This window comes from Electrona antarctica (genome assembly GCF_951216825.1).
Source record: "Electrona antarctica genome assembly, chromosome: 7".
Taxonomy (NCBI): Eukaryota; Metazoa; Chordata; class Actinopteri; order Myctophiformes; family Myctophidae; genus Electrona; species Electrona antarctica.
Window position 1 is genome coordinate 37430985 of NC_136812.1, and position 13598 is coordinate 37444582.

Below are 13598 nucleotides of genomic sequence, written 5' to 3' on the forward strand. Positions count from 1 at the left end.
GATAACAAAGAATCCATTTGAACATGCTCCTTACCACCTATACGGCACTCCATAACCTGGCTCCCTCTACCTCTCTGCCCTCCTCGAGCCACATAGTCCCTCACATCAGTGATGCTGGCCTCCTGGCGTCGAACCTGGGGCGACAGGGCCTTCTCTGTGGCTGCCCTTCTCTGTGGCTGCAGCCCCCTCCGGAATGCACTCCCCAAATGCATCAGAGATAATTCTCCCTCCTACCTTCAAAACTGTAATGTAAACTAATGGACTCCATGATTTCACTGGTTGTTGTTTTCAATATTATTACACTGTTGTATTATGCCTTTTGTAATCTCGGCATCATTGAAAATGAGGGCTCTGCCCTCAATGTATTGCTAAATAAGCGTTATAAAGTCTATAAGGGCTATATAGCCTACTGTGATATTGTGCCTAATTTTTTCTTATTTTAGCATGCACTTTATAAATATTTGATATTGTTGTCCTTTATCTGACTTTTTGTTTTCTATTCTTATGACTATATTTCGTAACTGAAAGTAGTTTGTACGGGAAATAATTTCACCCACTCTTTTACAGCACTAAACCTGTGATGCAACAATGCAACAATTTGGGAGCCTCATTATGTTTTGCAGGTTTCACAGCTTCCATCCATACTTTTCAATTGAAGATCTATATTATAGTAGTGGGTTAAGTACATATCCCCACCCCTAGTGTGGAAGGCACACCCACACTTTTCACACAAGGGCATTCTCCTGCACCTATTTTCACTATACTTCTTAATTATTATTTTTATTTTATTTATGGGATTTCTTAGATTTTTGTTTGTTTTAAAATGTATATGTATTTATTTATTCATTATATTGTTTTACTTTTAAATGGGATTTTTACTCAAGTCGTTACGACCCATACAAATTTGTCCATGACCCACAAATGGGTCCCAACCCACTGTTTTGGCTCCTATGTTGCATGGACTTAATGCAATTACACACACATTACATCATGCAACACCAACAACATAATCTGCACAGTACATATGAAAGGACCCCAATGGCTTTTTTGTGTTTATCCTTTTGATAATGGTGTGACAAATTGTATGTTTTACTAATTTAGATTAAAGTCCTCAAGTACAATTTTAAGGGCTTTTTTTCTTTTTTCCATTATTGGCATTTTTATACTGGACCTTTTACTTCACTGCAAAAGTACAATTTCACAACTTTAGTTGCAGTAGGCTACTTCTTCACATTGTAGGCTACTAGGCCTGCTTCCCAAACTCAGGTCCAGGGACCATAAGTTGTGCTTCAGATGGCTTTAATATTTCATTGACATTGGTACAGCGACAGAAAGTAAGCTTTATAAGAATATATGACAAATTAAGTTGCAATATATAGCCTACTAATCATAGGCATCAGCACCTACAGTATACTAGACAGAGTTATATTAAAAATCATGTAAACAATTATGATTGTTCCCAAGAACAGAATAGTTATAATATTTGCAAATTGCAATATTGTGGCAGGACTACAGGTATACACATTTTCACTTCCACTGAGCCAGAAAGGGTGGGGGGAACAAATCTTCACAAAATACAATTAAAAGGGAATTTTCCCTGGATTCATTTCAGAAAGAGGGGACAAAACAAAATGTATTTGTGAATTCATAAATTGTGTAACAATAATGGTGTAACGTTTTTGATTGATTGATTGATTGATTGATTGAAGTATAACAGAGAATTACAGTACATTTCTAGTACAACTCAACACAAGACTGTTAACTGTGGACGACAGCACATCTGTGTTTTTTTTAGTTTTTTCCCTTCTTTTTGTCATGTCTTCTTCTAGTAATAAATTCAAACCAACCCTATCCCACACTAGAATAGTAGAATGATTAACTTCACTAAACTGCCCACTGCTTACCATAGAGTGCTTACAGCCGGAAAAACGCATACCGGTAGATATATGTCTATGGGAAAAACAAACCCAAACTCCCATAAACCACCACTTCATACAAATGCCGGTGATTGGTTGCGCCTCAACCTGGCATTAACTCTAAAGCTTCCGTATGGCCTTTTTATCCTGTCAATCAAATATGGAAGCAACTCGACCAATCAGCTATAGACGTTTCTTCAAGGTGGGCGGGACTATACAATATTCTCGCCCAGCATGCTTGTGCTCTAATTTCTGCAATCAACCTGCTGCAACTTCGTCTATTTACTCCTCAGCAGAATGCATTTATTGTGTACTGTTTCGTTATATTTGATAATATGTCCACTACAATGAAGACGTCTGGGTGCTGAGGGCTGTTTTATTTTAATTCATGGTCTCATATACTCCAGACATTGCTGTGTTTTAGCGTTGGGGGGCTTTCTTGCAGTCAGTGTGGCCTCCAGGCAGCCAGCCGCGGCTGCGAATTCACTCCATCTTCAAGCATTGTTGCCCTGCTCCGCTAAAAAGCATGTTTATTTCATAAAGATGACGGCGAGGTGGACACTGTAAACTAAATGACTGTCAGAAATATCGCCTCCATTTGTAATATGGTAAGTAAACTAGCCATTTCCCCCCTCTATCGATCGCCTGCAGGCTGCTGCTGCCACTGTCATGATGCACCTTAGCCTAGCCCTAGTACTCTATGTTGTGCCCCCTGAGAGTCCTTGCAGAGAGGATGCAAGAGGAGGCATGCTATTTAAATCTAAGGGTCTACAAATGGAACCAAATGGACTCTTTCATTTGTACGCAGAGTTTAAATGCATTAGAACACAGAGGGTTTTGACAGTGTAGCTGTCCCTGGTGACTGTCTTGGCAGGAGGTGACATGCCTGGGCTGGCTCTGATTGTATAATCTGTTTCTGTTGGTGTCACACATGTAATCCTAAAGGGATGATGGTGGTAATATCATCTTGATTGCTCTGCTTGGGCTCCAGCTGTTCTGTGTTGTTTACAGTTGTTAACACCTGTAGTTGTGAAAAGCGCTGGTTGAAGGCAGCCCTGCCTTGCTGCTCTGGTTTATAATACCAAGTTGGTATTATTATTATTTTACTTTGACGTGGTGTTATATTGCTAAAGTATCCATGTTTTACCATGATCATCATCATCAGTGTCATCACACAGTGTCTCAGCCTCCTGGAAACCCAGGGCCACTTTTACACAGTGAAGACATACTTTACTTGAGTACTGTACAAGTATCAATACTGCAATGTAGATAGTAATACTCTGTTATAATATAAGTAATATACCTGAGTCAAAAGTATCAGGATCAAAATATACTTGTAAAAGTATTCATTGTACAGAATGTCCCATTTGACAATTCACAAAATCTTTTGAAAATAGCAGATGATGCGGCACATTGTGAGCTTACAGTATATAGGGCTGAATAGCCGCAATTTGCAACTCTAGATTTTTGTATAATGGGATGAATCTAGAGTTGCAATACCCTCCATTGACTCCCCACTCATCCAATTTGGTTTGTGATCTGCTTGTCTTAAACAACGTTAAACTCACAAACATTGCAGCTGTAGTCCAAGCTTGAATTATCCTCTTTCAATCTGCCGAGCTTGTTTTTCATAAAAATCCCCCGTAGACATGTTATGAGCTACTTTCTGTCAAGACATCCTCTGCAGGTGATTCTTTTTCTAAGTGTTGCAGTTTGGAAGCACTCGTTTTTGTTAACGGGTCGCGCTGCTGCCTCCTGCATTATGTGCAAATTCGGGTGGTACGCAGGGCCGTTCAGTGACTTATGACGAGTGCTTCCAAACTCCAGCACTTAGAAAAAGAATCACCTGCACAGAATTTCTTGACAGAAAGTAGCTCATAACATGTCTACGGGGGATTTTTATGAAAAACAAGCTCGGCAGATTGAAAGAGCATAATTCAAGCTTGGACTACAGCTGCAATGTTGGTGAGTTTAACGTTTAAGACAAGCAGATCACAAACCAAATTGGATGAGTGGGGAGTCAATGGAGGGTATTGCAACTCTAGATTCATCCCTAGCTCCTTTCGGAACCCTACGTTAAAGTTTCTGACATTTTGATGACTTTATGTAGGGTTCCTTATCACCGGATTCAAGCGACATGGGATGCAATCTGATTTCCCCTGACTTACCCCTGTGCTGCGGTGTGGGTGTCACGCTGACATATTCCAAAAGAAGCATATGAACGCTATAGGATACAACGAACCCTCTCACCCCCCCCCGAACGGCACAGAAGCCGTTAAGTATTTTTAATGTTTGTACGACCGTTTGGCAGCTCTGAAATTCTCTCTTCGGTCCCTCCTTGTTGACATCTCGGTTGGCTAGCTGCGCCTACGAGGCGCGTAGGGAGGCGCAGTTAGCCAACCGAGATGCTGGAGGCGGTACAATGGGATGTCAACAAGAGAGAATTTCAGAGCTGCCAAAACGGTCGTACAAACATTAAAAATACTTAACGGCTTCTGAGCTGTTCGCGGGGGGGGGTCAGAAGGTTCGTTGTCTCCTATAGCGTTCATATGGTTCTTTTGGAATATGTCAGCGTGACACCCACACCGCAGCACAGGGGTAAGTCAGGGGAAATCAGATTGCATCCCATGTCGCTTGAATCCGGTGATACCGGACCCTACGTGGTAGGTCCAAAGGAGCTCAACCCGGGGGGTCCGGAGACGGGCTAGATTCATCCCATTGTAAAACAATTGCAAATTGCGGCTAAGGGCTGAAGTGGTTACTGGTTAGTGTGTTTTGTAATAATAAACAACTACAAAGCAACTAACGTATTGCCTCTGAGATGTAGTGGGGTCAAAGTATTGAAAATACTGAAGAAAGTAAAAAATACCTAAAAATTGTACTTAAGTATAGTACTTGAGTATTGTTACTTGCACCACACGTTTAAACCAGTGCTTTTACATCACCTATACAACAGTCTGGATTGATTGGAGTTTGAGCATCTCCCTATCAGTGGCCAGAGCCTGGAAGTCAGGTACTTTAGGTTATTTCATGTGCCTTAAGCTGACTGACTGACTGTTACTTACTGCTATCATGTCAATACTGTCATGTATGTTTTTGTGTAGCGGCTCGAGTGGATAATGAAAGTAAAAACTTTATTTTGAGTCTGTGGTTACAGGTTACCCAATTAAGTAAAGTTTTTTATCATGATCTTAACTAAGTTGAAATGATGTGTGTATTTGTGTGTACATGTGATGTGTGCATGCCAGATCCAGACATAAGTATACACGTGCAATGCATGCGTGCATAACCTTGGGTTCAAAGTGTACTGTAAACGGAACAAAGAGGTATTCAGGGGTTTGTTTCGACTCAGAGAAATAACGGTCATTGGCTGTCAAAGCCGTCTAAGTGTCTCTTGTGTTCCTCAACAAAGCAGTGCCTCGCAGATTGACAAAGCTAAGAGGCTTTGAATTCTGAAATGTAAAAAGGGTCTGTCAAGAGATAAGTGGTGTGTGCCACATTCATGTTAAATACTCTTGAAATGTTGCAGTGTAATGACCCCTTTTCTAACTTGACAGACAGCCCCGGACTCATTTAAACAAAGTATTCATGACTTTGTATGCTTTGTACGGGCACATTGAATGGTTCATGAAACCTGATCGACGGGAATGTAGTTGTCATAGGACAACACAGGAACTGTCACAGGAATAGAGTAATCAATGGCACTGAATGAGACAGGCTTATAAACTGTCTGGGTTCATCTCTTCAGCAGAGCTTTGAAGCCTCTGGTTCCAGTAATCTGTTGCCGATGGTTGGACAATATTTCCATAATTATGCATTCGCTTTGCAGCGTTCTTGAAGTGGCAGAGGCCTTAGTGCCATCTCAGTAAACATTACCATAAGGCGTAGGCTGGAAGAAGATCGACCGTGCATAACTATTTGCATACTGTATGTACTTATTTAATATTCAACGCACAAGATTGACGTTTTCTTTTTAACCTTGTGTTTCAGGGCACCAATGCCTCTGCTCTGGAGAAAGACATTGGTCCGGAGCAGTTCCCAATCAATGAACACTACTTCGGATTGGTCAACGTAAGTGCCGCTAAAATAGCCCCATGATTCTCATCCATTATAACATAGGTCATTGTCCAGAGCACCAGGCTGTTGTTTCAAAACAAATGCCAGCACACAGAGTGTGAGTCACGTCCTGTATTGCTGGCACTATTGAAGCAAACAGCTTGTGGTGGGTGGTGGTGGTGATGTTGTGGATGTGCCAGTAAGTCTCTTAATTGAGGCATTTCTCCCCCTCAAGTCTGAAGCTTCCCAGGCACCTGCCAGATGCACTGAGAGCAAAGTATTGATGAGTTAGATAAGGATCATCATCATATTCACTTGCTTACCTGATGGATGAAGTTTTGCCTTCAGGCTACGACCACGAACATAGCAACATATGGAATGGAGGTCCTTTTTCATTTGTTAACTTAAGCCGGTACTATTTGAAGGCTTTTGTAGAACACTGTTGTATTCTGTTCCTCTAACGGGAAGATGCCCCCCCCTCTCTGTTTTTTGTTTGTCATTCCCTCCTAAACTATCCCCCCTCTCACACTCTCTCACACACACCACACACACACGCGCACACATGCACACACACAGTTTGGAAACACATGTTACTGTAACTCAGTGCTGCAGGCCCTCTACTTCTGCCGACCCTTCCGGGAGAATGTGTTGGCCTATAAGGCTCAGCAGAAGAAGAAGGAGAACCTGCTCACGTGCCTGGCCGACCTCTTCCACAGCATCGCCACGCAGAAAAAGAAGGTGGGCGTCATCCCGCCCAAGAAGTTCATCTCGCGGCTACGCAAGGAGAACGGTGAGTACTTGTGAGCGTGTATATCCGCTCTGTTCGGTGTGTGACACCGGCCTGCAACCATGTATACATCATGCTTATTCTGCTCCTACTGGGGTCAGTGCCACCAAACGGAGAGCAAAGTTGGAATCAAGGGCAAGCAGGAGTCAGTGATGGTTGAATACAAGGATTCTTTTTTTCCACGTGAAGCTGTGTGAGCTTTGTTTCATCGGCAGATAGCCGAGTCGCGGTGCACCGGTAGCAGCGCAGGTGAGTTTGTTGGGGTGAAGGTCAGGTGTGTGCTGGTGGTAAGGTCGTCCAGAGCGGAGAAGTGGAATAGAGGCAGATTGTTCTCCCGTCGTCCCAACTTGGAGGAAGCTCTTTCTGTGAATGAACAATGCCCATCTTTGTTCAGACTGGGCTTTGGTCAGCTCTCTCGCGCTCTCTCTCTCTCTCTCTCTCCTCTCTCTCCTCTCTCTCTCTCTCTCTCTTTCCCCCCCCCCCCCCCCACCTTCCCCAACTCTCACATTTCACCCATATTTCTGGCACAGGAGTGGAGTGTGATTGGACCTCTGTATTATCATCCGAGGCTGATGATTAATACTTTCAGTGCCATTGCCGTTGATTAATGCCAATTGAAGCCTAATTTTGATACTAACGCTTAGCGCCATTGCCGTTGATTAATGGCAATTGCGCTTTTATAGTGCATTCGATCGATCGAGCCATAATGCTACTTACGTTAGCCGGTTAGCTAGCTATGTTGTTAGCACAGCACTGGATCGTCCTTCTTAGATCGTCGTCGCCATAATAATCCATTCTATCCGTTTCTTTCAATCGCCTGTATCTCCTATTCCTTGTCCCAGATGGCATTTTGGTCAAAACAGCGTTTCTTTGACGGCACAGAGCCGGCGATGTGGAGCACTCCAGATCCCCGGTTTGGATTCACATTGTAAACAAGGCCTGTCTCGGCTCCGTTGAGCGTCCTAGGATAAGCTACTTCCGGTAGACTGGAACTGTGGCTTTTCAAAATAAGAGCTCGACTGGAAAAAATGCTGGCGTGAATTAGATCCTAATTTTTCAATAAATGATAGCGCTGAAACGGTTAATGTGCAGTCGGCATCTTACTTGAGTGTTAATCAAATAAATGACATTGAAATCACACTCGCTCTTAACCTTACAAACAATAACATTAGACGATTGAGGGTAAAACGTCTGAAACAGGAGTGTGATCAGACCTCTGTATTATCAGCTGGGGCCAACGATTTGTTTCAATTTCTGCGATCACCGTAAATGGGCTGTCACGATTACACTTAAGTTGACGATTGATTGTCACACAAATAAATGCGATTAACGAGTTTATCGTGTTTTTGGCATTGGAAATTCGAACATCATGAATAGATATTACATTTCTGTTTGGCTTTGTAATAAAAAGGTGCACAGGGCAGATATGACAAATAACTGAAATATACCTAGAAATTACTGGCATTTTTATACATTTTAGATCTGCTATTTCTGCATTTTTTTTGTATGCATTTCTGCTTGGAAACAATTATGACAAAATAATTGCGACTATCTCAAATAATTGTGATTAGACGATTATGTAATAATTGTGACAACCCAAACCATCTACCTTGGTGTGACAGTGGCTCAGGAGTAGAGTGGCTGGTAGAGAGGCCAGACTCTCCCAGAGTTGGTGTCAAAGTGTCCTTGAGCAAGACGCTGAACCCCTAATTGCTCCCGATGTGCAGTTTGGTACCTCTTGGTACCTCTTTTCTCTTATTGAATTTTTCAATAACAGAAATCTCAAGAGACCTCAGGGGCAGGCAAATAATGAAAAGACTATGTTGTTGAGCAACACATACCCCTCCCAGACAATAGAGGGGAAAAAAGGAAAAAAAATCTCCCCTTCATGTCCCAATTTAGTAAGTAAGCCAATTCCCCAGCCTCGCATGTTGATACCTTGCATGGTTTCCTCCGCTGTATGTCCTCCGGTGTATGAATGAATGGGTGAATGTAATAGTGCTTTGGATAAAAGCGCTATATAAATGCACCATTTACCATCTTAACTGCGTTCAATCCCCCCCCCCACACAGACCTGTTCGACAACTACATGCAACAGGACGCCCACGAGTTCCTCAACTACCTTCTGAACACGGTGGCCGACATCCTGCAGGAGGAGAAGAAGCAGGAGAAGCAGAACGGACGCCTCAAGAACAACGGCGGCCCCGTCGCCGCCGACGCGGAGCCGGAGAACAAGACCACGACGGAGCCCACCTGGGTGCACGACATCTTCCAAGGCACGCTGACCAACGAGACGCGCTGCCTCAACTGTGAGACGGTAAGCCAGCGTTGGGTTGCCTCGTTCTGAATGCCGTGGAGTCGGGAGCCGACGGTGGAGACGCCACAAAGAGTCTTTACAATTGAAGAACAGACTGATTTCCTGACAAATTGAAGCTCATGCTGTATTACTGACCATCCAGTAGTAGTTTAACGATTCGTCACTTCATGGGTTTGTCAAATAACACGGCTCAATTCCTTTCTGCCAGTGTGCTTCTTGGACCTCATCTAGTTTCTGCATGGCCTTGAGCGAGACATAGGTCCTAAATACCCTTACACACCAAGCTGCCGCCGTTCAGTGTCTGCTAAGAATCACTGCCGTGCAGGCCAGGCATAACCGCATAGCACATGATTAGACACAATCAGTTGTTGATGGTTCTTGATCTCTGCACAAACCCTTCTGACGATGGTCACTCTATTCGTTCAATAGACTAATTACTGTACACTTACAGTAGCTCTGACATAACGACAGTCCATTACAACACGGACAGTATCAGACATGGTTACTGTGTGCAATGCACTCTTATTTCTTTATTTTGTCTTGCATGAACCACTGTTCAACCCACAACCACGGTTGAGGGTGTATATTGTTGTATATTTTGGTCATTATTGATGGTGTTTCTTTTGAGTGTGACGTCTTTTACCCTGCTGTGTTTACAGTACCTTTCTTGCTCTCAGAGGCCTTAATTTCCCTCGCGGGATCAATAAAGGTCTCATCTTCTCCCTTCAACAGGTGAGCAGCAAAGATGAGGATTTTCTGGACCTGTCTGTGGATGTGGAGCAGAACACATCAATTACACACTGTCTCAGGTAGGCCATGACCCACTATTTATCCACGCTGTATGATCGCAGACTGTCCTCCCTTTTTTTTCTATGATGCTGGCTGAAGCCTGAATTATACTTATTACACGTCGGTTCCGGGGGTAACACCCGGTGTCCAAATGGACCCTTATTGGGCTGTAACTCTGAGAGTGTACAAATGGAACCAACCGGGTCAATTTGGTACCATTTGTACACTCTCAGAGTTAAATAAACACTGAGGAGTCTACAGTGTGGATTTAGGTAAAAATAATTAAAGCTAAAAAATAATAATTTTGATCAAAACTGCAATGTTCTGTCCTCAATTCTGACTTAATCAAGCATCTCGTTTGGAATATAAATGCTTCTATAGAGAGATCAGAAGTTTATGCCTCCTGGTTTTGGGGGTAATGGAAGGCGGGGCTTTTCAGAGTAAACTGGGCACTCTAGCACCTTTTTTATTTTTGAAAAATATACCGGTAATTATAATTATTATTTAATTGTGTAATCTACTAGATTTGTTTGTTTTTAAAATTTGTAGAATTATTATTTTTTATTTTATTTAACCCATTTTGGGCGGGAACCCCTTTTGGTGTTAGCATTATGTTATGCTTTAGCTATTGAAAAATAGCAGATCTACAAGCTCATAGCACGCCACCGAGTGGCGTGCTACGAGCTTGTAGGTCTGCTATCTTTGAAAAAAAGCTTTTTCAGAAAACTGTCAGGATGTAGAAGACATTTTTAGAATCTGATCTCAGGTCAAAATGGGTTAAAGAAAACCTATTGATGTGTCACTGTTTGAGAAACACTGGCCTAACGTATATCAAACATGGGGTTGAAATGAGGAAGGTTGAATCACTGCTCTATCCTAACCGAGGCTTTGTTCTCCTCCACAGGGACTTCAGCAACACAGAGACCTTGTGCAGCGAATACAAATACTACTGTGAAACATGCTGCAGCAAGCAGGAAGCACAGAAACGGTCAGTCACACACCCACGCCACGTTCAAAATGCTTTGTCATGACTCAATCCCCGGTGGCGGATTGCTAAAGTTCTGAGCTGAAATGTTGCTGTCCTAGTTGCGACCGAAGGTCGCAGTTAACCATGGAATTGTCCATTTCCTGTCACTGTGTGTCGGGGTGAGAGAGCACGTGACATAATCAGAGATGGAGATCCCTGATGTCATCAATATTAAGCCCATATATGGAGATCCCTGATGTCATCAATATTGGCCAGTTCTCTATATCTGACCTCAAACCCTTAGATCTCCATAAATGGAGCTGACTTGTTCTCACATTTCATATGTTGATCCATCCTCTTCGATGTCTCCCTTTTGGCTGATACATGTCCATTTAAACTCTAGACGGAAGTATTAGTGCAGCTGGCGAAACATGCCCGAAAATATGAGGTGACAGTACTTTATTAGACACCCTGGAGTCGTTTTTATGTGCAATGGTGTATTAACTTTGTATTTAGGGTTTCTTCCTGGAGGCTGAACCCTTGACAGTCAAACGGGCCAATGAAATAAACAGTAATATAGTGACATCACACTATCAGCCCCTCCCCTAACCCCTCCCCCTTTATCATACAACTACAGCTGTGCTTCAGTTCAGGTGGATCACCACCCATCACCAGTGCACCACCCACCAGGCAAACCAGGCATACTTAAGGAACTGGTGGGCGTGCCCACATAAAAACAACATTTGAACAAATACTGTACACTTTTTTTGAAAAAATTATACCTCCTTATATAACAATATGTTTTAGGGTGGAAAAAAATCACGGCACTCCATCTTTAAGATCCTACCCCCCATTCCAAAGCGCCAGCGCTCGCCCAGCAGTCTGCTGTCACCCAGGCAGATATGTTGATCTGACCCCCCCCCATTCCAAAGCGCCAGCGCTCACCCAGCAGTCTGCTGTCACCCAGGCAGATATGTTGATCTGACCCCCCCCCCATTCCAAAGCGCCAGCACTCACCCAGCAGTCTGCTGTCACCCAGGCAGATATGTTGATCTGACCCCCCCCATTCCAAAGCGCCAGCGCTCGCCCAGCAGTCTGTCACCCAGGCAGATATGTTGATCTGACCCCCCCCCATTCCAAAGCGCCAGCGCTCACCCAGCAGTCTGCTGTCACCCAGGAGGATGCGTGCACGCGACCTCGCCCTCAGGCGTCTTACTGGTATAGTAGTACAAAGGTGTGTGTGTGTGTGTGTGTGTGTGTGTGTGCGTGCATATAGAATGCGTGTGAAGAAGCTGCCGATGATCCTGGCGCTGCACCTGAAGAGGTTTAAGTACATGGAGCAGCTGCATCGCTACACCAAGCTGTCGTACCGTGTGGTCTTCCCTCTGGAGCTGCGTCTGTTCAACACGTCGGCCGACGCCGTCAACCTGGACCGCATGTACGACCTGGTGGCCGTGGTGGTCCACTGTGGCAGGTACGCTCACCACCAGACCCCTCCCCGGGGGGTGCTACAGTGCTTTCACCAGGAGGTTTTGGGTGGTTGTCTTGCCCATACCCATTTCATACCCATATATGAGTCAAACTGCTGGGCTCATTTGTTTGTTTTTGGAACACAGTTCTTATGTGCCGTGATATTAAACTTGTCTATGGGCATTCAGAATGGGGGGAGGGGGGGGGGGGGTGCCTGTACTAGGCATGCGTTGGGGGCAGCGTTGGGGGAAGCGGTGGCCGAACGCTTTGCGGAGCGGTCTTGTTATCGGAAGGTCGACAGTTCGAATCCCCGGACCGGCACGTTAAAATTACCACCGCTGAAGTGCCCTTGAGCAAGGCATTGAACCCCTACCATGAAATGTTCTATGAGCAGGGTCTGGCTGTAAACAAGCATCTCGAGCTTAGTCCATTCACCCTGGGTAAACAAAGAACTTTGCTTTGCTTTGCTTTGCTTTTTGCGTGCTGGGACTGAAGATATTCCAAAGATGTGACATAACTCGGCAATAGCGCAGAGGTATTCATTCATAAGTGAATTGAACCACTCTCCTTTCATTGAAAGTTTCAAGTTTGTGTTCCGTTGGTAACTCGTCTTGTTGTCCCTGAACTCTGACATGATGTTGGTAGTGAGCATGTGTTGGTAAATGTGACGCATAGAGCTCCTGACTCACAATACCTGAGGCAGAGTCTACAATGTCTTCATAATCCTAAGGTTTCTGAAAGATGTTTCTAATATCGGTGGTTCTCAAACTTTCAATGGCGCCAGACGTGTGAGTGAGCATGCATTAACGCAGGCCTCTATTCTTTCTTTCTCTACGTTAAGCATGCACTCTGACCACCAACAAAGCGCTCTTGCACTTGATGCGTTTGATTTTGTGCTCCTCTGACTTTCAGTCCGTCAGGGCCTTAAAGGGATAGTTCAGATTTTTTTAACTTAAGTTGTACTTGCCATTAATATAGTGGTTGCAACTGTATTAATTGATTGCCCGAGTCCCATGGTGGGAGTTCTGCTCTGGTTTTGGTCAATATTAAGTAGTTCCGGTCATTTTGTGGGGGGCACTGGGGCCACGCAGTAAAAGTAAATGAATCCACAAAACGAACGTAATTTGTATTGTTGACCCCTCTATCACATGGAACTATTTTTTGGGCGTAGTGATATGGACACAAAAAACATAGTTCTGTGTGATAGAGGGGTAAAAAAAGAACCCATCCATCCTGGAGGAAATGCTATCGCCAGGGGGAAGACGCTGGCGTCTGATTTGTCCAGCTGTCAATAAC

At 43.9% G+C, this 13598-nt stretch overlaps 1 protein-coding gene across 1 annotated transcript in view; it reads left to right on the top strand.

Annotated features, from left to right (window-relative positions):
* The first annotated feature begins 2124 nt into the window (after nt 1-2124).
* usp46 (ubiquitin specific peptidase 46) overlaps nt 2125-13598 on the top strand; it is a 16099-nt gene continuing 4625 nt past the window's right edge. Inside the window, exons 1-7 of the mRNA XM_079506370.1 lie at nt 2125-2524; nt 5907-5987; nt 6549-6762; nt 8832-9076; nt 9809-9885; nt 10770-10853; nt 12109-12306. Coding sequence (XP_079362496.1) covers nt 2489-2524; nt 5907-5987; nt 6549-6762; nt 8832-9076; nt 9809-9885; nt 10770-10853; nt 12109-12306 — 935 coding nt within the window. The 5' untranslated portion in view covers nt 2125-2488. The remainder of the gene's footprint in view (nt 2525-5906; nt 5988-6548; nt 6763-8831; nt 9077-9808; nt 9886-10769; nt 10854-12108; nt 12307-13598) is intronic.